This window comes from Zosterops lateralis (genome assembly GCF_965231275.1).
Source record: "Zosterops lateralis genome assembly, chromosome: 1".
Classification (NCBI taxonomy): domain Eukaryota; kingdom Metazoa; phylum Chordata; class Aves; order Passeriformes; family Zosteropidae; genus Zosterops; species Zosterops lateralis.
Window position 1 is genome coordinate 71484776 of NC_139762.1, and position 23204 is coordinate 71507979.

The 23204-nt window shown below is 39.0% G+C and overlaps 2 protein-coding genes across 4 annotated transcripts in view; one reads left to right on the plus strand and one right to left on the minus strand.

Moving 5' to 3' along the window:
* Positions 1-8200: 8200 nt before the first annotated feature.
* On the minus strand, positions 8201-20676 carry LOC310910164 (UPF0489 protein C5orf22 homolog). 2 transcript variants are annotated; one of them, XM_083862621.1, is made up of 9 exons: positions 20551-20676; positions 17997-18142; positions 16039-16188; positions 13731-14190; positions 13053-13115; positions 11950-12071; positions 11003-11069; positions 10294-10433; positions 8201-9133 (listed from the first exon to the last, which is right to left on the minus strand). In XM_083862621.1, the coding sequence occupies exons 1-9, from the start codon at positions 20647-20649 to the stop codon at positions 9001-9003; spliced, it is 1380 nt and encodes a 459-aa protein (XP_083718747.1). In that variant the 5' UTR covers positions 20650-20676; the 3' UTR covers positions 8201-9000. The 2 variants fall into 2 exon arrangements, with proteins under 2 accessions (XP_083718747.1, XP_083718748.1); XM_083862622.1 differs by lacking the exon at positions 20551-20676 and adding an exon at positions 18889-18948 and having other exon boundaries at positions 8208-9133.
* A 47-nt stretch (positions 20677-20723) lies between these two features.
* Positions 20724-23204, plus strand: part of DROSHA (drosha ribonuclease III) — a 73838-nt gene continuing 71357 nt past the window's right edge. The window contains exons 1-2 of one of the 2 annotated variants that reach the window (XM_083862636.1): positions 20744-20763; positions 22176-22295. The gene's annotated coding sequence lies outside the window, so the exon portion shown is untranslated. Of the gene's footprint in view, positions 20764-22175; positions 22296-23204 lie in introns of both variants that reach the window. The other variant, XM_083862635.1, reaches the window with a different exon arrangement.

Below are 23204 nucleotides of genomic sequence, written 5' to 3' on the forward strand. Positions count from 1 at the left end.
AAAAGCAGAGCTAAAACTGAACAGGAGAAAAAAAAAATAAAAAAAAGAAATCACACCCCCTGGGTGAAGCAGCTGTTGCCATTACAGCAGGTGCTTTAATGACTGCAATTACTTAGTACCCAGACATTGCTAAATGGCACACCAAGCACGGCAAGTAAAAGTAAATGAAGCATTAAGCTAGCCATTGAAAAGCTTTTCATTTTCTCAAGTCAGCAAAGAGATGTATGATTCTATAACACTTACAAAGTAATTTTATTTACAGATCTAGAAGCTTCCAGATGATTGGAAAAAGGAAAGCCTGGCATAAATTAGCACAACAATTTAATACTCCAGGAGAATTAACAAAAATAAGGTTGAATAATTTTTGTGATCTCTTCCCAAGTTTTGTGTCTCAGTGTGCAATTAAAAACTAGAGGAAATGAAATTTGCTGTACATACATATTACTGATTACTTAATTTTGTAGGAGGTAATGTCCAGCCCTTTTAAATTTCATGAAGACCCAGGGATGTCTTTCATTTTGCAAGACAAATTGGTGAGTCAACCTTTAGCAGCTGTTTTATTTTCCAATGAAAAAGCCTTTTAAAGTATCAAAATGACTCAATTTGGAAAAGGATCATGCTGGTTATGACCTTCATTTAACCCACATAAAAGAACTTTTCTGCAGTAAAGGCCTGATTCAGGTGGTTTTGCCTTTGCTGCTGCTGTTGCTAAGATGCCCAAGATGCATACTCTCCTGAGTCTCCTCAGACCCAGACAATTTATTCTCAATCTCCAGCAATGTGAAAGTCATCAATTTCAGATTGCCCGGAAAACACTGTGTAAGAGCCCACAGTTTTTCTAGCATATCACTGTCCAATTGTTAGGGAAAATCTCCAAACCTAGTAAAAGTATATTCACAGATAAGTGTCATCAAAGCATGTCTTTGTCAAAGGCTCAGTGTGGCATGGAAGTGTCTTATTTTGGGTAAACTGTGTTTTAGAGGACAGCTGTGTTCTTTTCATGTGTTGTTGCTGACCTTGGTCTTAACTGTGTTTTCCTGCTGTAGATGTTCTGGAACTGTCTTTGGTTCCAAAAACCTCTTGTTTGCTGATCCATGAATTTCCTTTTCACTTCTGCTAATCCACCTCAAAATTTACTGGAAGCAGATCAAAAGAGATGGCCAGGACTCATCTTGGGAAAGGGAAGATAGAGAACAATAGTCACCACTCAGTCTCACTATATGGTGGTGATAAATGTCTCATTTCTTTAGAAGGCTACACATTTTTGACAACTTCTCTAGCTCTGCTCCAAACCAATTTTTTTTCTCTGTCTTCCATCTATGGATGAACAGGGTTTAAAGTGTTAATTCATACCCTTTTGTATGATGGTTTATTACACAGGGTAGGTAAGTAAGTCTGGCAGTGTCTTTTCCTTTCAGGACTGGAGAATCATCACCAACATCCTTTGTTGTCCTGAAATCTTCCTCAGTTTATGATGTAATTAAAACTCCCGGACTATAGCTGGGATTATTTTTCTACCCCATCAAATACCAGTGTGACTTGTCTGTGTGACTATATAGAATTTTTGCTCCTGGAAAAATATAGAAAATTGTTTTGTCCAGAAATTTCTTCTCAGGCTTATGCTTTGCAACTGGAAAATCAGTTTTCCCAATGTGCCAAATACAAACAACACATTGTTTTCCTTTTGTGTTTTGTTTTACATTCTTATCATCTAAAGAAAAGAAATATGTTTTCCCTCTCTATAGCTATCATTGTTTGAAAAGACATATATATATATATATATATATATATATATACACATCTTGACCTTTACCAGCAGACTGATCACATCTAATGTTATTCCAGCCTCAGGGAATACATAATTCTGAAAATCAAAATTGTTCCATCAAAGCACAGCCACAGCATTAGTCCTAGTGGCCATGGGGAGGACTCCAAGAAAACAAACAAATTCGAGGTAATGTCAAAGTACTAAGTACTCATCTTTCATAAACAACTTACTAGATCCTGAGTTTTCACTGCTAAATCACAAACGCACAAAGAATCACAGACACAAAAATTTTCCAATAACAAACATGACAAATAATGGAATTGAATTTCTCTCTTCCTTTTCACCTTTACTCAGTGGAACACTTACTGTGATTGTGAAGGTTCACTGAAGTATAGGCTGATAAAGATTGATGTATGTCTAAAATTAGTCTTAGTAAAAGATTCACTGCCGTGCACTGTATCATCACAGATTGTGAGGTCAGTTAGGTGCACACTGATGTACATCAAGGATTGACGTACAGATTCCGGCTATGGAATTTAGCTACATGTTCTTCTAAGACCAGGGACCAATAAGCAGTTGATAATTCTTTATAATACTCTTTATGGGTAAATCTCTAAAGACATTGATGACATACTTGTCATACTTGCCCTATGTTTAAAAGTTAAATCACATATATACTTGTCTTAATTGATTCGTAATATGCCATAAAATACAAGGATCACTTTCTTTGTATACTTAGGTATAGTATATACCTATATAGTATATATATATATGTACTTAGGCAAGTGCTGCTACTAGTCCATGACAGGGTGGGAAGGAGAATCTGGAAAAAAATTTAAAATCCTTTGTTGAGATAAAAACAGTTTAACAGTTATAAAAAAGGAAAATATAATAATAATAATTATAGTAATGATCATGACAACAACAATAATACTAAAGGAGAGGAAGAGAGAGAGCTAAAACTCAATAGAAACAAATTACACAATCCAATTATCAGCTCAGCACCTGCTCGCTGATACCCAACCTGTTCCTGAGCATTAATCAGACTCTTTTCTGTGTAACTCCTCCAGTTTATATCCTAGGCATGGCATTCTGTGTTATGGAATAGCCCTTTGGCTATTTCAGGTCAGCTGTCCCAGACATAATCTTGTTCTTAGCTACTGTTAGGAATTTTTTAAAATATATTTTTCTTCTGAAGTATGCAAGTTGGAACATTTTGATCTTATTTCAATTAATATACCTAATTTTTCCGATTAAATTACTTATATCTATACATTTCTTCAATCATACAAAAAATAAGACTCCACATGGAAGTAAGTACATTAAAAATATAAATATTGTTGACCAACCCAGTATAAAAAATTTTTACAGATTAGTAAAATTATAGATAAAAATGCCAAAGTTTCATTATTGCCAGTGAATCAAGGAAGAGGTGAATTTTTTCGCTACTTAAACAATAATTACCTATTATTAATTATAAAATTAGGCACCCAAAATTAAACATCGAAATACAAAAGGGAGAAATAGAAACTTGAGGAAGTATCTTCAGCAGGTTGGGGAAAGATGTAAAACACAAAAGAAAGGAATTATAGATCACATTTATATTTGGAATTTTCTTTTAAAGTTACCTTTAAGTAAGCAGACTTGCTTCTGTTTCCAGTCACTTTTCAAACATTTATTGACCTGTGCTAGAAATTTACCAGGATTTCCTCAGAAACCTGATGAATCACAGACAACAGCAAAAACAAACATAGCAGTGGGAATTCAGCCCCAACAGCATTCAGTGCTTTAAAAGTGTTTCCTCTCAACGAGGCCAGTCTCAGGTATTTTGTTCACTGAATGGTCCTTCTTTTCAGCTGTTGGACCTAACTATGAGGACATTTTGGCAACAGGCTTAAGCAGCGTGGCTGTATAAATAGTTTCTTAGTAAGAGTTCTTGTTTGATGATTTAGTTTCATTTTCTCTGCATTGGGCACAAGGTTATGATTTAAGCAACAATATGAAACACTGGCATTAGAGGTGGCTAAAGTAGAATGTTTATTACTATAACATTCAGGGCTTAGAGGTGTTTTGTGCCTTGTGTGTTTTTAAAGCTTAATATTGATCTGTTGTTTAGAGAGAGAAAATATCAAAAGGATTATAGGTTCAGAAGGAAAAAAGGAGAGAACAGAGAAGTAGATTAAAAATCCAAGAAAGAGTAGGTGGGAGGGAACAGAGTTTTGTTATTAGGATTGCTAGCCTCCTTGAAATCTGAGGAACAGGGCAAAAAAGGAACTACTTCTATACTTCTGCACTGTCTAATAATCCATGGAGTGACTTATTAGAAAAGAAGCAGAATCTATAATATCGTAAAAGGCAGAATTTTTAATCTGCGGATTTTTTTTCTGTCAAATTTCCTATAAAAACCAGAGTACCATATGTATTTTACAAATGTATTTCTAATATTGCAACTCATAAACAAGGAAACTAAAAGTCTTATCCGTGAAGTATTTTTGTCTGGCATGCTATTGTTACCTTCACCGACACTTTTGGACTACTTGGGAAATGGAAGTCACTAATGCATCAGCTTTTGACTTGTGCTTCTAAGGAACTTTCATGAGCTAGCTTTCAGCAGTGCCATATTTACTGGAAATAAAATAGCACTTAGTGGTATGGAAACAAAATGCATCTATATTCAGAACTCAGTTACAGACATTTCGAAAATTCCACTTAAAAAAAATCAGGATTAATTGAGGAGGATCAGTCAGGTCTCAGTTTAATGACTGGCCTAGAGCCAAGGTAGGGAGTAACTGAGAGAAGCTGGTGGTCTTACTGGAGCAAGGGGGCATCTGAGTCTGGGCAATTGGAATTACACAAATGATATCAGAAGTTCAGTGTTAGTGGGAATTGCGCAGATGGTGACTCGTACTTAAAGTGAGAAAATAAATAAAGTTGAAGTAAACAGAAGAAAATCCCAAGGCAGGCTTTGATACATTAAAGTCAGGTAGTTGAGTTAGCTTGGTCATTAGTACTCAGAGCTGAGCAAAATCAAGCAGTGGGGAAGGACCACCTGGTGCAGGGCACAATGTTCCAGAAGGCTTTTGTACACCTTGGAGTCTTATTAAATTTGTGTTGTCCAAAACATATTTAGAAGCAATTATAAGAATGTCTGGAAGAGATGCTGGGTAGCAAGCAGAGTACAAAGGATATAAACACTAGAAAATAATGTAGTACACTGATATTCATTATAATATTCAGCTCCATATTACTAACCCTGCTGGGAGATATTTCTTGACTGTACATTGTGACACTCTACATTGAATAAATCTAAGATTTAGTATTGCCTAGAATAGGCAAGTGATGGACACACTTTAGAGTTGTTTTGGGAGACCTAGCCCAAAGTTTGCAATAATGGACCTAATTCTGTGAAAGACAAACACAAATCAGTACTTACTACACAAATCAGTACATACTTGTTTTGCCAGGGACCTTGAGTAAAACTGTATGCTAACAATTCTGCTAAAGGCATGAAATCCTTAATAATGCAGCCCAGCAGACAGTGCAGTTCCCTGTGGTGGAAGATATGCAAAACCATCAGGACATTCATGGCAGCTGCTGAGAATACATAACTAGCATTTAGCAAGGGAAGGCTGGAATGATTTGTCTCTCCAGTGAGATGGCTCCTTCCTTGAGAGGGTAAGTATCCCTGTTTGAGATTATTTATGCTCAAAGGAACTTGCAATAAAAACTGTAGAAATAATATGCAACCACTACACAAAACCAGACAAAAATTCAGACCAGAGCCACTTCTTGAATGCTTGGGACTATGGTGAATAAAGCTTTCCTTTGCAGATGAGAGTTCCCTTACCTGAGGGGGGGGAGGTGGGAGTCCCTTTAAGTCTACGGGGATGTGAGTACAGTGGTCCACAGCCTCAAAGACAAGTAAGGAATTAAAATACCTTTTTGGGGGCTGCTATGATTCTCCCTTTGGGTCGTTGTAGACCTAAGCCAAATGGCCTCTCTCCCAGGACTGGTCTGTGGCTGAACCTGGTGGCAGTGAGAAAATTGTGCTGAAACAGGAGTTGGGACTGTGTTTGCTGAGTCCCTGATTTGCTATCTACACTGGGGCGTGGGAGCTGCATCTCTGCTGTGGTGACAGCAGATTTCTTATTGCAAGAGACACTGAAAGCTGAATGCAGAAAACTGATGTCTTTCATTCTTCCTCCTGAGAGTTGTTGGGACTTAGAAAGGGTTTGTGGCACTGATGGAGACAACAGGGGGCATCAAATAGGACAGGAGGGGACCTTCCAGTGGTGTTCCTTGGATGCATAAGCAGAAAGGACCCATATTCTGAGTCTCCTAGAGATAGTTATAGAACTGTTTAGGTTGGAAAATACCTCTAAGATCATTGAGTGAAATCATTAACCCACTACTGCCAAGTTAACCACTAAACTATAGCTCCAAGTGCTACATTCACATCATTTGGATATCTCCAGGGAAGGGTCTCTTCCCACCAGACTGATCTTGCTGGAGAATTATCTTCTTCTTACTCAGTAGCAGCAGGAAGAAAGTATTTATGGAGTTGACTCTTCAGCCCCCACAGTCCAGCTCTGACCAAGTCTAGGGTGACTGACTCACAACATCATTACCAGTGGACAGGGACAGAGGAAGGGACATTACCAGGAAGGGACAGAGCTACCATAGACACAGAGCAGAAGCCTCAAGGAGGGGAAGAAATGGTAACAGAGAATACAGTATGTTCTCCACCATCTGACTCATCCCCTGTTCATTCTTCTTGGAAAAAGCTCATTTTGTTCCACAGTGACAAGCTGGGAAGCCACAGTGTGGCTGGGTTGCAGAGCTGATGATGCACAGGGAAGACAGAGGCTGCTCAGCATATCTGGTTTAAGGCCCTATTTCATTCTGCACAGAAATCTGTGATAGTTTTAATATTTACATCAAAATGCTCAGGTTGATGGTCCATCTTGGAAGCTAAGCCACAATTAAAACAGAACTATCTCTACCACTGAGGAATATTTGCAAATGCCCTCCAAAGTGGACATCCTTACTCCTCTGTGCTGCCAAAGGGAGTAGTGGAGCAGGCAGAGGCATCTAGACACAAGAGACAACATGAAGCTGCTGACTTACATGGAGTTTCTGTGCTAATATCCTCAAGTGGATTTATTTCTAATGGGCCTCCATATCTCATCCTTGCAGTGCTGATTAGAGGAGTTATGCATTGTGATTTCACTGTCTTGTTCTGCATAATACATACTGAAATAAGCTGAGAGGAAAATGAGGCAGACACAGGGACTGGAGCATTTGTGCATGCTGTTAATAAATAAGACATATAGGGCAGAAGTGAGAAATAAGAGACACCTGTTTCTGGCTTGGCTTGATTACTTTTCACCAAAGTAAAAAACAAGCTTGCAAATGTCCTTAATGTTGAAATTAATGTCTGTTATTATGTGAGACTGGCATTTTCTGGCATATACACAGCCTGTGTATATGTTATTCAGAGATTTCAGATTATAACAATTTGACATTCATAAACAAAAACTATGCTTGAAAGGAAGATTTCTTAAATAAACTAGGATAACAATTAGACAATTCAGTATTTTACTTTGATTCTGCAGAACTGTGGTGAACACCTGTGCATGAGCTAGCATAGGCAGGGCACAGGAACAACCTCAAGACCACAGATAAAATGCAAAAAAGTAAATTTAATTTTTTTACCTCACCAAACAAGGCACCCCAGAGCAGCACCCAGGCAGAGATACAGGCAAATGTTGAGTTTGGTCCATACTAAAGGTTCCCCCACTTGGATCCCTCAGCCCTGGCTGCCAGGCAGCATTTTTGCCCTTCCTTGCCCAGGCTTCCCTCAAGGAAAATGTTTTTTTTTTGTTGTTGTTGTCTACAACCTTATGCAAAGCCTAGCATGAAGGATCTTTAACTTTAAATAATCCCCAATCTTTAGCAGCACATAATCTGACTGCACTTCACTGCTATATGCAATGTATGGTTGTTTATGAAGTATTAAGGAATCTGGCTCCAAGGCTTGTGACAGACAAGTCACAAAAACACAAATAAAATGGGTCTATGGTAATGGAATTTATTCTACAGGAACAAATATTTTAAAGGGATGATATATTTACAACCTATAATATAGCCATTTATATCAATAGCAGAAGTAGTAAAAATCTGTAAAAGTGCACAAAGTCTCTGTAAAGCAAGGAGTAAAGTTAGCAAATGAACTCCATTATTTCAGAAGAAATTACAAGCAAAATTTATTCCTAATGAAAGACAATATTCTAGGTGGTATTTTCTTTCCTGTTTCAGTTTCATTCCCAATAAATCCTGTGGGTTTTTTTCCTCAGAAAGTGCCAGTTTTCTCTATAACTATATTGATTTCTAAATTAAATAGTTCTAAAATGATTATTTCCTAAATAGCAATACCGAAATGAGTGAAAATCTGGTACACAATGTTTTGCTGCTGATTTCAGTGAAGCAAAATCTTTGTTTTTGAAGAGGTCACCAATTCCTTACAGGATTTAAAATATAAAAGCATGCACATGCACACATACCTTTTATCCTCAAAATTATGCAAAAGTGAAAATACCAAGCCCAATGTCTGTATATTAGGGATATTATCTAAGCCACCAATAAAATACTCTTAGGTAAAATAAGACAATATTAGTGAAAAAGAAAATAAACATAAATTATATTCTGTGGATGGGGCAGAAGCCATGAGCTGTTCTAGAGAAATGAGAGGGTCATTTCAAGCACAAAAGACAGGAAAGATCACTACTGTAATCCTACAGTTTTAAGGGTATTTTTAGGACCAATTTTTAAAATATGTAATATAACTCAGGAGAAAATTTGTTACCAAATTACAAAAAACATATATAATAGAAAACCATTTTAAGAAATGATATATTTTATTTTTTTACAGACATAAAAGAAATGGGACAAACTCCCTCAATTTACAGACAAAAAGTCGTTTCTCTTCCACCAATTTTAAGAAACAAGACAGTAAAAATGATAATTACAGCACTTATCTGAACAAAGCCAAACAGGTAACAGTCAGTTTAGATGCAGCCGAACTAGAGAAAGCAATGCAACTCAAACTCTAGCTGGGTCAGCTTGGGTTCTAGTGCCACCTGCTGAAATAACAGCAGTCTTCCCTTTGCAATCACAGCTAATGAACAATTTAAATTAATCCTCTGCATTAGACAGCAACAGGTGAAGAAAGGTCACGAAGAAGATGAAGTGCTTGAGTAATCTAAGTGCACATCCAGCGAGCCATACACTGAACGTAGTAAATCGAGAACCTTCTCTTGAATGATGTCAACCTGCTCTGAAGGGCAGTAGTCATCCAAACTTGATCTGTAAAAACAAAAAAAGAGCATTACAATACAGATATCACCACCATAACCGTGTATTCCTGCAATGCTCTGTGGCTAAGCTGAAGTTTCTTTCAAACTGTGGCAAGTTTTGCCTCCCAGTATCCCTTTGAAGCATAATGCTGTGCTTCTCATCACTACATTTTAATAGAAAGTCTGCAGCAGATCAGGAACATGATCCAATCATTCCAGTTCTACTCTCTTCCTGAATCTGGCACAGAACACACAGGCAAAGTTCAAGCAAACGATCTAATCAAAGGACACATGGAAAATTTACATTGAAAAATTAAAATGTTACTGGTAAAGTAGGCAGGAAAACTCAAAAAACAGATCTTCACAGTACTTGCCATATAGCATTTTTTACAATATCTATTAACCAACTTCAAACAGATACTAGCAAAAACTGACTTCCTGAATTCTTTATCTTTAAGATCTTCAGAGATGATTCTGGTTTCTCCAATAACCCTGAAACTGGCACAGGAAATAGAGCTTTATTTTATTGCAGGCGTTAGCCATACTAGTTCTTGCTGCCAAAACCAGTTTCATATCAGCTTCCATTATTGTTGTTAGCTCTTTAAAGGCACGATTAGTATTTCTGACTGATTAAATTACAATAATTCGTCAAGAGCACACTGTGGTCTTCAAATTAGATTTTTTTCAGGTCAGTTCTTTGGTTCTCCCCCGTCCCTGGCCCCAAAGTCCATTCTGTTATTCTAAATAACACCCTTGCAGTCCTGGCAGCCTAACTTTTAGTGAAGTTTTATTAGAGCTTTGAAGAATATAAATACCTTTCAGCCTACTAGATGAAAACTAGTTTCAATGGAAGTTTCACTGAAAAAAGGAAATCCTATGTGTAGTACAACAAATCCTAGAGCAAGAGAGTAAGGAAGGTGGGATTTCAGCCCCAGCCAGCTTTGTTCTAATTAGCACAAGTAACAGAAGTAGAGATGTATGAACTCCAGTGACAGCTATCAACCTCAACATACACAAGGCCTCATCATAACCTTTATATAACCTGTGCTGAAGCACTGCAAGGTTTCCTCTTCAGAGCTTAAGATAGAACTAGTGCTATTTTGACAGGATAATTTAGCTTCATGAGCACAGTCTGGACATTTTTAAGTGACAGTATCTGCACAGTCTTACCGAGCAACTGTCACCAGTGTGGGCTTGGGCAGATCTGTCAGCAGAAGTTTAATGGATTGGATGAGGCCTTTGATCTCCTCTGCAGTGCTAACATGGTGAGGAAGCTCCACATAATCGCAGGTCAGACCAGCTTGATGGACCTGTGGGTATATTAAAAAGAGATGAAATTTCTGTTAATGAATTAGTAATACAGCTTATGCATGTAGAAAGTCTTTAGGATACCATCCCTAGCCCACCTTGCACCTCTTGACAGTGGGGGTTTTTCCCCCAGCTTGTTCTTTAAACAAGTAAAATTCTGCAGTCGTATGCATTATTTTGTTATCTCCAGTACACTGTACCTCTTCTTATGAATTTAGAGTATGCTGCAGCCCTTGAAGACGATATAGCTCTGACACTTTATAAATACGTATCTTATTTAAAGTTCTACAAAGGAGATCTCAACAGACTTGTGAAATTTAGCCTCCATTCACAGGATGAAGCCCAAGACATCACAGTCTTGGAAGATCACACTAAAGTTGCCTAAGTATAGACAGAAAAGCAGACTAGAATTTTAGCAGCTTTGAAAGGACAAGTTGGTCTAAGTAATAAGACATAAACCTCGAAGTCTTGAATCAAGAAGCAAGTCTGAAAGAAAGTATGACTGTCTCTCCCTGCTGAAGCTATGCTTTTGACATCTGTCTGCTTTCTGTTCTTTTACTTTGTCACTTACCATTTCATAGTCTGGGCTTTCCATCCTGGTTTTCAAACTGTGAACTAGTTGAACAAGTGGCTTCATTCTGGAGTTAAAACAAAACCAAAGTTTGTTACAAACAGTTGGAAACTCTTTTATACTTTAATTGGTTAAAAAAAAAAAAAAAGGTGAGGAAAAAAGAGAGAAGTAGAAATTATGGCCTAGGATTTGAAAAGGAAATTTGCTTCTCTGTGTTATCATGCACCTGCAAAAATAGAATTATCAGTATTATTGTACTGTTTCACCAGGTCATTTTTATAAAGTCCCTATATTCATACCTGCCTCTGGCAAGTCCTCCTTGTGCTTCTTTTAGGGTAGATCTGCAGAGAAGCTGTTGTAGCTCAAGTCATATGAACTTAATAGGAAATATTTCTTGTCACTTGTCGTACAGTAACTGCTGCATTTGATATGGAAAATGAGTGATTTTCCTATCAAGGAAAAGCTCAGACTTTCCCTCTTTTCATCTGGAAACTCCTCATGTGAAAACATCTAGTTTAAAAGCAGCGTGATGAGGTTCAGATGTTTAGTGGAAACTGCTGCTAAGATACACTTCCATTAACTTCCATTTTTCCAAAGAAAGCAGAACCTTTGGGAGCACCAAAGAACTCGTTCTCCACGTCCTCCTTGGTTTCTTGCCTTTTCTGAGAGCTGTGCTACACACTGATAACCAAGCTTTTAGTCACCAAATATGCCTCCATCCACAGACAACAAAACCTGCATGAAGATGTACAAGACCGAGCTTCCAAAGCTTACAGTGGTGCTGAAGACAGCAGACTGCCTTTCCTTTTGTTTTGTCTCTTTCTCCTCTAGAACTAAAGGAAAAAGTGTATACTCGCATAGATCCTATCCTTTTCTGGTATCAAAATGCTGGACTAATCAGTTCTCAAATTTCTGTTTGCAATTTAGGCCTCTTAGAAACCTCCTACCCAGGGTATGAAGCCCATTTCTGTAGGGTTTCTTCATCATCGCTGTCACACAAATCTGCAAATGCTGCTTCCAGATCTTCCAGCTGATGAACACGGCTTTCAACACAATCCAGCAAGTCCTCCTTTAAATAAGAATATACAAAAGTATGTTAGGGAAAAAAAGAGATAAGAATGGAACATCATGACTTATCCTATGATATAAATTCTGTAATGATTGATCTAGTGGAAGTGGGGAATCAGAAATAACTGATTCATTCCTACAGCACATCTTTTCAAGAGGATCGTAACAAATGCCTCCAGAAACTGTTATACCTTCAGGATAAATCACCTCACTTTGTTCTGTTTATCCCACTACAAATTTAAAAAAGCCACCTTTTAAATATGAACCTGTTTTTATTCCTGATTGACTAAAAAATGTAAGAATCAATCTGCCAATGTTAAACATATCTTTATTTCTTTATTCACATATATAAATTAGGTTTCATTTATTTGTGATAAATGTGTTGAATCTCTCTGTATTAGTGTTCAGCTGAGATTATGAAAGATTGTATTTCCATGTTTTAGCACACAGCACATAAAATGAAAAGTACATGACAATGGCATAATACTGTCCTTTCCACATCTGAACAAAAAGGTAAAATACCAATTACACATTCATCACAGCTCTGACTATCAAGAAAGAGCAACAAGAGAAGGAAGGGGAGAGCCTGGAGGTAGGAAAAAAAAAAAAAGGAAAAAGAATCAACCACCAAAAAAACCAAAAAAGAAACACCCCACCAAACCTAAGCCCTGTTAAGCCATAAAAAGAACAAGTTTGCTGGGGACTTACTATGTTTTCAATCCTTCCATGCCAATTACCATTTGTTTACAGAAACAAATTTTCACACTCATACTAAATATTTATGCAATTCACATGTTTAATTAGAACATTTAATAGAAAAAAAGTTCCTAAGATGCTGCTGATTAGCATTCAGCTGCATAGGTTAATGTGAGACCACTTCATTAAGCACCTTTGATAGGCTCCTTCCTGTTGTAGTAACTCATTTTCATTGGGTAAATAAAAAGAGTCATTCCTTCATACATTCCACAATGAAGCATCATACCTCTGTTGCATTTTTATGTGGCTTCTTGAAATTGTACAACTCTTGCAAAAGCTGATATTCTGTCTTTGAAAAAGAAAAAAGAGGAAGAAAATGACTCTTCAAATGAAAAACCCAATCCTCAAAGCCTTCCTTCTTCAAAAAAGATCATTTTCCCACTTTAGTACTCCTGACAATAATGAGCATATCAGCCTCTCATCAGGACAAGCTACGACTCCTTGGATAATCAATAATACTGTGCCTTTTAAAAGGCAGTCTCCTGATACCATCATGGTTTTCTAAGCACAGGTTATAGAAGGTAAAAAATGATAAAGTCTCCCATACCCCTCTGATGAATCTTGCTGTGGGTATTTGGAAGGCAACCTCTGGAAACCTGAGCATAGCTTTTATCTCCCAAGTAACAAGCGGAAGTTGAGAATACCCCTGAGTTTGAAGGTACACTCAATATTGACACCAAGTATAAGAAACTCCCCCTATTTGGTAGTTGCAATTTTTTACCACATACACTCTCTTAGAAATATTTCTTTAAAGTGAAAATATCTCTGTAAAATATTATCATGAATCATTAACCATGATCAGCTAATCTGCTAATTTAGTTTAGATGACAGTTTCTCCACAGACATAAATACTAAAGCTGGGACTCTTGTGAGTCATATGAGGCTACTCCATTTCCATACTTACCTGTGTGTACATTTCTTTAAATGGATTTTTAACTGAAAAGAAATCTAAGTCGATGTCCAAAACATATGCATCCCCTTTCTGCAGTACTTGGCAGACATCTTTAACAATGTCACTTATTGGGCGTTCACTGGTTTTGAGACAGCTTGAAACTGAGCCCTCTGCCAAGGCTTCTGCCCCATTGAGGGCACCTGCATTTTGTGTTTCCTTTTCCTTCACGCTTGGGATGATGTGATCAAAGTCACCAGGAACCACTGAAGAGGCAGAAGTGGCACTTGCCGTGTCATCTGTATTTAGCTTCAGTCTTTTAGCAGATGCTGCTTCACCATTTCCTTCAGGGCTGTTTGATGGTTCAGTAGGATTGATGAGAATGACATGCAAATTTAAAGGCTTCTGGTTTTCTAGCTGATCAGCAGGAACATAAAGACCATCACTTAAGAAGTAATGATCTGTGCCTGTAACCCTACAATTGACAATAACTCACAGTTAATACACAGCTTGACAAAGAGCTTAGGAAAAAGCATTTTATACTTTAGGTATCCAGAGGAGAATGAATGATGTTTGATGGGTAATGAAAACAATAGAACTGTGTAGACATAATTACTTCTTTTAATCATCAGGTTTAAATTATATTGAAGTTTTTTTTCTACTTCTTTATTGTGGAATATATTAAAATTCACTCTATATTTTTTATGATATCCCTACAAGGTTTTAATGGGTAAGAAAAAGATAATGCATTACATGCTACTAAGATTAATTTGAAATTGAATTGCATTTAAAAGACAACATTCAGAATTGACAAGATATTATCAATACTATGGCACATAAGATTGCAAGCCTATGGATATTTTGTCTTGGTTTTATAATTTTCTAAGAAAATTATGATAGTTGGGTTTGAGAAGTGCCCTGAAATGCATAAATATTGATTCAGTGAAAATAAAATATTATGAATTCGTAAGTAGAATTAAACTTTTTTTACCCCCAAAAGATTCCCTGAGTGATAAAAATGGGAACTAGAGGATAAAGAACTATCAACTGAATCCACTTTAAAAAAATCACAAAACAACTCATCAACCAAAAGCAACATTAAAACTTCTGCTTACAGTGAAAATTTAAAGAATAGAATTTTCAACCTGTATTGCAGAACATTAAGCCTTAAGCATCATAAACTCAAATTACAAATAAGATCAAGAAGAGTGAACTTCTGTTTGCTTGTGGTAAAGCCTCATCTGAATACAGAGTATCACCATCAATCAACCACAAAGACAAATAATTTCCTAAGCAGGAGAAATTTGTAGCTTAATTCCCCAGTGTCTTGTGGATGGATTACCCTCAGTTTGTCGAGGTGAGAGGCTGGATTACAGCTCCATCTTGTTGACAAGGCATTCACTGCACATCTTCCCAGAAATTCTGCAGGGTTCACCATGAGCTCAGTACCTTAGTGTCCACTAATCAAGAAGCTGTATCTATTTCCTATCCATCTCCTGTCATCAAAACTTTCAGGACATTTGTATTTATGGGGACTCTTTCCCTTTCTTCCTTCATGGTTTTGGTAAACCCAGAACCTGAAGAAAATGTACCCAACAGTCTTCAAAAGGAAGTAAAGCACTAGCTTTATAAAAAATCATTTAGGTTCCCTTAAGGCTTCAGATTCAGAATTGTAGAGCTTTAAGTGTTTTATTTAAGGTAGCAACACAAAGCATTTCTCTGCTGTTTTCAGTTAAACTTGCTTCAAAAGATTTATTCTGCTATGCTCACAAGAGACATGATTTGCAAATATCTGTTAAAGCTGCACAAAATCACAACACTGTGAATATGGTGAAAGTAAAATTCATTATGGACTGAATCCTGCAGAATGATGAGGGGCTCCGATTCAAACTTGAATCACAGAATAATTAAGATTCAAAGAGACAACTGGAAGTCTACAGTCAATCATCTGATCAAAGCAGAACTGACTTCAAAGCTAGATGAGGCTGCTCAGGTCAATTGTCCATCAAATGATGGAGATTGGATTCACTACCTGAGTATCTGTTTCAGTACTTAACTAGATTAATTTCAAAAAAAACTCCAAAGGAACAAAAACCCCACCTCACACTAGAAAAGCAGTCATGGCTGATACCAAATAACCATTTCACTAGTTAGACCAAAGACTAAATTGGTATAAGTGTAACTGCATTAGGTTCTAACGAAATTATAAATACAAATTAAATTTTCATCTTTATCCAAGAAACAAAAACAACAACAAAAAAATCCTATTAAAAGCTATAGAGATGGTTTTTATATCATTAGTATATGTCAGCAGACAATTTACCTGATCGTTGTTGTTGATACATCTTTCCCAATTAGAAAATTGTGTTTCCCTTCTGAGATCTGCTGAGCCCAGCATGGGTGAAGCCACACTACTTGAGAAATATGGCCAGCATAAACAGCAGGCATAATCCAGTTTTCAATACTTAATTCACTGTAATCAGTAGAGAAAGACACAAGATAGTTACTCTCCCTATAAATAAAAATGGTCAAGAACACCACAAACATCTTCCACATCTTGAAGATCCCCATGCAAATCACCTAAAATTATTACTCCATGCAAGGGTAACATCATTAAAGAAAGAAAAAGAGGGAAATCTTTATTCATAAGACAAACCAACAAGTAGTTGGTAGGTAGTAGGTATAAAAAAGTTTGGACATAGAGTGGACTCGGCTTCACTCTTAGCGTGGCACTTTGATTATAAACTCCTTAGTGCTGGACCTGGCAGCGTTAGGTTAATGGTTGGACTCAATAATCTTAGAGGCCTTTTCAACCTTAATGACTCTGTGATTCTCTGCCCTTGTCCTCTTGATACATCAGATAGAGGAAAAGTGTAAGGAACATCAACACTGTACAAAATAACTTCGAACTGACCTCATGAGAGTGTTTTACTGTAAACTGTCATCCCAATAATTAAAGTGAGTCAATCCACATCCACAGGATTAGCACCTTTCCTAATTATAAAGATGTTATTTTTTTTAGGTATATGATGCCAACTGGATCCTGGGCTGCAGCAAAAGAAGACTGATGACCAGGTTACAGGAGAGGATTCTGGCCCTGTATTCTGCTCTTGTGAGACCACACACCTGGAATGCTGCATCCAGCCTTGGGCCCCCCACACAGCAATTACATGGACCTGTTCAAGCAGGTCCAGAGGAGGCCACCAAGATGATCAGAGGGCTGGAATACCTTTCCTATCAGGACAGGTTGAGAGAGCTGGGGTTGCTCAGCCTGGAGGCTGCACAGACACCTTACAGTACTATTTAATACCTCAAAAAGGACTACAAGAAAGCTGCAGAGGGACTTTTGACAAGGGCATGCATAAGACAAGAGTTAAAACTGAAAGAGTGTGTGTTTAGATTACATATTAAGAAGAAATTCTTCACTGTGAGCATGGTGAGGCACTGGAATGGGTTGTCCAAGCAGTTGTAGGTGACCCATGCCCCGAAGTGTTCAAGGCCAGGCTGGATGGGGACCTGAGCAACCTGGTCTAGTGGAAGGTGTCTCAACCCATGGAAGTGGAGCTGGAACTAGATGATCTTTAAAGTTCCTTCCAACCCATAGCATTCAATGATTTTATGACAGAGTCCACAAAACCTTTTAGTCATTCAACAAAAAGAACAAAATACTGACAATGGCTAAGGTGATTCAAGTACATCAAATGCATCAGCTTCTAATTGTTGTACATCACCATAATAATGAAGCAAACAAAGCTTATTTTAAAACAGGAAGAGCAAGACAATAGCAGATATCACTGTGCTTTATTACCTACCTACCTCAGATGATGGGGGAAAATATTGGTCTTTATGACTGTAATACAAATATCTTGTTCTACTCCACAAATTCAGCATGCCAACAAAGGATGTGCCATTTCAATCTCAAAGTCAGTTTTTCAGTGTGAAGAGAGAAAGACTGTTTTATAACTACAGCTTTTCAGACAAAGCATCCATGCAGAGTGCTTTCCTGTTACCCAGAGGATCTACTTGGAATAATACCATCATACACTACTGAGTAAATACACAAAGCAAACTCATATATCTTAAATTGCTTGATATGCAATGTAACTTTTGCCATTAAAAAATAAAGTTTCAGCAAAAGTGAAAAGATAGAAGATACAACTTGAATCTGACTAACACCTCTTCTGTACATCCTTCCTATGCAGTCATACCAATATTTACTGTGAATCAAAGGCAGCAAGAAGTGGACCTAAAGTCTACTCTGATGCAGTACCCAGGACTTACCTAAAAAGAGCTTCTTTGTCAAATACAGTGTCTGCAGGCATATTCACAGGAATAAGAAGGTCTGGATGGGAATCAAGATGAACAAAACTGATGTTACTGGCAGGAAGATGCTTTGAAGCAATGGCACGATAGATGAAAGGCAGCACCTAAAGCAACACAAATAGAAACATTTTAATGATAACCAGTGGGCTGAAAAATGCAATGGCTTCAGCAGCAAAAACACCAGTACCACTTTTATTCCTTTATAGTTTGGATTAGAGGGAGAAGGAGACAGAAAACAATACAAAAGGGAAGAAACTCCAGTGGCAAGACAACTTATGAACAGTAATCATTATAAGCCCAAGCATTCCAGATGAGAAACTGCTGAAGAGTCACAGCTTTACATTCTTTTTCCTTCTTTATAGAAAGTCTTGTTTGCAGTAGCTCTTCTCACTAGCCATTCAGCACAATTCTGAGATTTTTGTCTTTTTTCCATTTACAACTAAGCCCCAGGAATGCCTTTCTTCTTCTGCAGATCATTGCCTGTGTATTTCCTTCCCCATGCTCTAAAGCTTCCTCACCATGCACTGCTGCTATGGAGGTTAAAATAGCTTGCTCCTTATGTTTTATATGTTAACTGATACAGACTGAAAACTGACCTCACCATGATTTGAACTTTAGCTTACCACTAAACCTACTCCTCTTGAAGAACCAACTCCTAATCCTCCCATGACTGAGTGTTTGCAATAGAGACTACCTTTCTCAACTGCCCAACTCTATTTTATTCCCTGCTGAAGTTCTTCACTCAGAAGTGTGAAAAACAAGGGATGAGGCAACTCACAGCACAGCAAACCACTGAACTGCAATAATATAGGGTGGAAAAATGAGAAAACTGATGGCTGATTCCTCTTACTCGGAGCTGCAGCACAGAGTCTCTTCCAGTTAGAGGGCATCAACTGCCAGAGCAAATCCAACAAGGATTTTGAATCACAGCCCTATTATACAGGGAATGTGAATACTGTAAGAAGCAACAAAAATTATGTGTGACCTCTACATTACAACAGCAACCGAGCTACTTTTTTTGGCATAAAACTGATTAGGATGACAAACCCTGCATACTGCATAGGGATAACCATAACACATATGCGTATTATTGCAATAGTAGATAAAACAAGACTAACAACAACATGGGTTCCCTGATTCATGGCTTTTGGCTTTTACTTCTTTGTAAAATAGAAGCAATCTGGCCTACTAAACAACCTACAGTACTTTCAATTAAAATTGAAGCTTCACCTCAGGTAAGTGCAATTTCTAGTTGAAAGAGACATGAAAGACTAAGTTCTCTAACCTTGCAAGTTCTCCTGATTTGGATTAAGAATAAAATTTCCTTCATGACAGCTGTTAGTATTAATCAATGCATGATGCAGCTACTGACAACTCACTCGGGCGGAACATCACAGTCAGCAAGGCTGATATAAAATTTTCTGTGAAGTTCTTATATGTTGGGACAAAAAGCCATTTATGTTTTATGCAAGATAGACTAATTCATCCACACTCCTGTACTGAAAACATTTAAAATTAAGTATTTAGTATTAATAGAACTTAAGCTAATTGAAAATAGAAATATAGAGACTAAAACAAAGAAGGATCATTAAGAGGCATTATCTCAGAATTCCTACCACAGTGAATTGTCTAAGTCCTTGGCTACCATGAAAAATCAGCTATCACAGCATCAGATATTCAGTGAGCCTTAGCAAAAATGAACTGCATTAAGCTACTTACATATTTGTAACACTATTTTCTTTAATAAACTTTACTCCACAAATATTTCTTTGCAAAGAATCTCGTAAAGTATTTGTTATTTTAGTATTAAAGCCTCAGATTATGTTATTATTAAAAAAAAAAATGAGAAACCACAAACAGCAGTTTAAATGCAATTCCTTCTTCACTCCCTTTTTCAATGACTCCATGAAAAAAAGCAAAGCTCCAGATTTTTACCATTTCTTGTCAAGTGGGAGTCAATCCACTTGTTGGGACGGGATTATATTTACTTATCCTTTGTTGACATGTGACACACTTTGTAGGGTTGAATTTCCAAGCGCCCCACTAATAGTTAACAAATTATAACAGCAGGGTAATGCAGGTGTTATTTCCCTTAAACCGTAGCAATTAATGATACAAAAAAAAAGAAGGAAAAAAAAAAAAAAGGCAGCAATAATTACTTAAAAAGATGCCGAAATAAGATCATGGCAATAAGTAGCTCAGTCGCTGAAGCGGGAAGGAAGATCGGGCCAGCTGGGCACTGATGTTTAGGTTCAGGGTCAGTGTGTGGCTGCGGAGGGCAGGAATCCCCAGGAAGGGCCCGGAGAACCCGCACAGCGCCGGGAAAGCGCCTCCCGCGGGGAGGCCGCGGCGACCGCACCGGGCACCTGTTCGCCTCCCTCCGCCACGCTGAGCCGCGGGGAAACACACGAACAAACACACACAAACGGGAACAAACACACACGAGCCCCCTCCCCGTGCCCCACCCATGGGAGGGGGTCCCCAGGCCCGGCAGCCAGCGCGGGGCACTCACGTCCTGGTGGTCCTCCACCACCCACACGGGCAGGGCCGGGTAACGCCGCCGGGCGGCCCCGGGGGGCCCCAGCCCCGGCCCGGGCCCCGCTCCGCTCATGCCCCGCTGCCCTCGGCCGGGCGGCGCTTCCGCCCGCAGCGCCTCCCACCGCTTTCCTCTTCCGGAGCCGGGGCGCTGCGGGCGGCGCTGGCTCGGCGGCGGCGAGGGCGCCAGGTGGGCTCGGCGTGCCGGGCTGCCCGTGGAGGGCCCCGGGCCGCCTTTGGGCGCTGCTCCGCTGGGGCTGGGCCCGGGGGTCGGGGCGCGGCGGCTCGGCGGGGCCGGGCAGAGCCCGAGCGGGAGCGGGAGGCGGCGCGGGTCAGCCCTCGCTGGGTCCGGGCCCCCCCCGGGCCGAGGGGAGGCGGCGGTGGGGGAGGCCGGGTGGCGCTGCAGGGGTCGGGTCAGGTCAGGAGGGACCGCAGTGGGTCGTCTGGTCCAGTCTCTGCTCCAGCAGGGTCATCCCAGGGCACATGGCACAGTGTTACATCCAGACAGTTCTTGAATGTCTGCAGCGAGGAGACTCCACAGCCTCTCTGTGCAATCCGCTCAGGGCGCGGGCACCCGCACAGTAAAGTTGTTCTTCGTGTTCGGGTAGAACTTACTGTACGTCAGTTTCTGCCCATTCTCGCCCTTGTCCTGTTGCACAGCACCCCCGGGAAGAGCCTGCATCCATCCTCTTTGTACCCTCTGTCAGACACAGACAGGGACGATATCCCCTCTCAGTGCTCTCCTCTCGGTGTGTGAGTGCCCTGTTGCTCTCAGCAGCGCATCTGCAGGGAGAGGCGAGTTTATTCGGGGTTTTTTAGGGGATCAGTACTGCTTTAGAATGCAATGGCTCCCCTTAGTGCAATAAAATACTTTAGGTGATAGGAAAAGGGGAGCTTCCCCTTTTCTGTGTTTTCGAACTTAACTTTAAATGAAAGTTGAATGTGACTTATGTTTGCAGCAGAGGGACTTTTAAAATGATTTGAACATGTAAAATAGTTGTGTGTATTTTTTGAATCTTTTTTTTCCGGTTGTAATTATGTGCTTTTGGAAGGCCTGAAATTAAAGTAATAGAACAAGAGCAGTTCTCTGGCATCAGGGAGATCTGAGAGCTGATAAACAAGACCTTTTCTTTGAAGGCTATGACATGTTAGAAAGAAACACACTTAAAGACAAGGCCTGTGGCACAGCCTGTTTAAATAAAGTGTATGTGAATGTTAGTGAAGTCTAAAGCAGTCGTCTGTTACAAGCCTGAGTTGTGTTAAGATCACAGCAGGAAAACTAAAGCAAAATTAGTTCAGCATCTGATGGACAAGATGGACATTGACTTTCTCTCTCTCTTTTTTTGAGAGCCTTTACAAAGTTGGAGGGTACTGAGCAGGTACAGGCTGACTAATAAGTGGCTTTATACCATCATGGCTCCTATCTCCTCAAAGTGTGGGATTCTCACTCACACTGGCCCTTGGCTGTTCTGCAGAGGGAATGACCACCACCAATTCCAGTGGCTTCCACTAAGCTCTGCATGTGTAAGGAGGGTCCTCTTGATTCCTCCTCTTTGATATCAGTCCTTTTTCTCCTGTGTTTCTTTTCCTTTCTCCCTCCAGTTCACCAGAAGCTGTCTGCTTTCTCTCAGCAAGAGCTACATCTTTTGCTGCAGTGTCACTGGGATGCAGCTGAGAGCAGTGCCCTGAGCAGTCCAGGTTGGCCATGTTGCCCTATAGCAGGTGGGGGAATATTCTGTGCATGTACTTCAGCATCAGCAAAGCCTCAGTGAAAAGGAGGCTTTATTTCCTTTTTCTGGTGATCTTTCCAATTGTGTGTGTGTCTCCCTTTTCTTTCTCACTCTCCGTTATGGAAAACAGGATTTGACTTCTGGAGGTGCTTAGATAATTTTTTCCCCTCTCCTTCCATTCCAGCCATAAATTTTCCTAAGTTTTTCCCCCTTTTTTCAGTTTTTGAAACTTAACATTGTAATTAAAAAATCAATTTTATCTTTAGCGAAGCACAGTGCTTTCAATTCTAAATGTTAATGCCTTAAATACATGTCTAGTTTTGAGGAACACTTAAGCCTACTTGAAGCAGTGATAATTTCTCGAGGGTAACAGGGCTGAGAAGGTGGTTGAGAGTTCTTGAGGACCATTTATTTCAATGAAAATTAAGGAACAGCACAGTCTACATGAATTTTTTTCTATAACTTGTAAGATGTGTAACCTGTTTTTTCACAAAAATATACCTACCTCGCTTAAAATACTTTGAAAGGTCTGTTGAATTCAATCCTTAAGTACACTGGGGACTCAATTGAATTTAAATTGCTAGTATCTTGTTTAAAATTTACATGATTTGTTGGGCCAGGTGGCATGCAATGAGGTGTTAGTCAAGTCATTCTGCCTAAAGTTTAGAATTGTGTTCTAGAAGAAACCTTGTTATACAACTTTGGATGACTTCTCCAGTTATTAATAATGAGTGATTTATTTGGTGTGGGGTATCTAAAGGTTTTATATCAAAGTGTCTAAGTATTAGTGGAGGTGCTTCTGTCCTTGACCTGTCATCATAACAATAATGTGTTGAAATTACATTGCCCTGACTCATAAAGCATGGTCCAGCTTGGGTTCTGTCTTAAAGATAGTAATTGC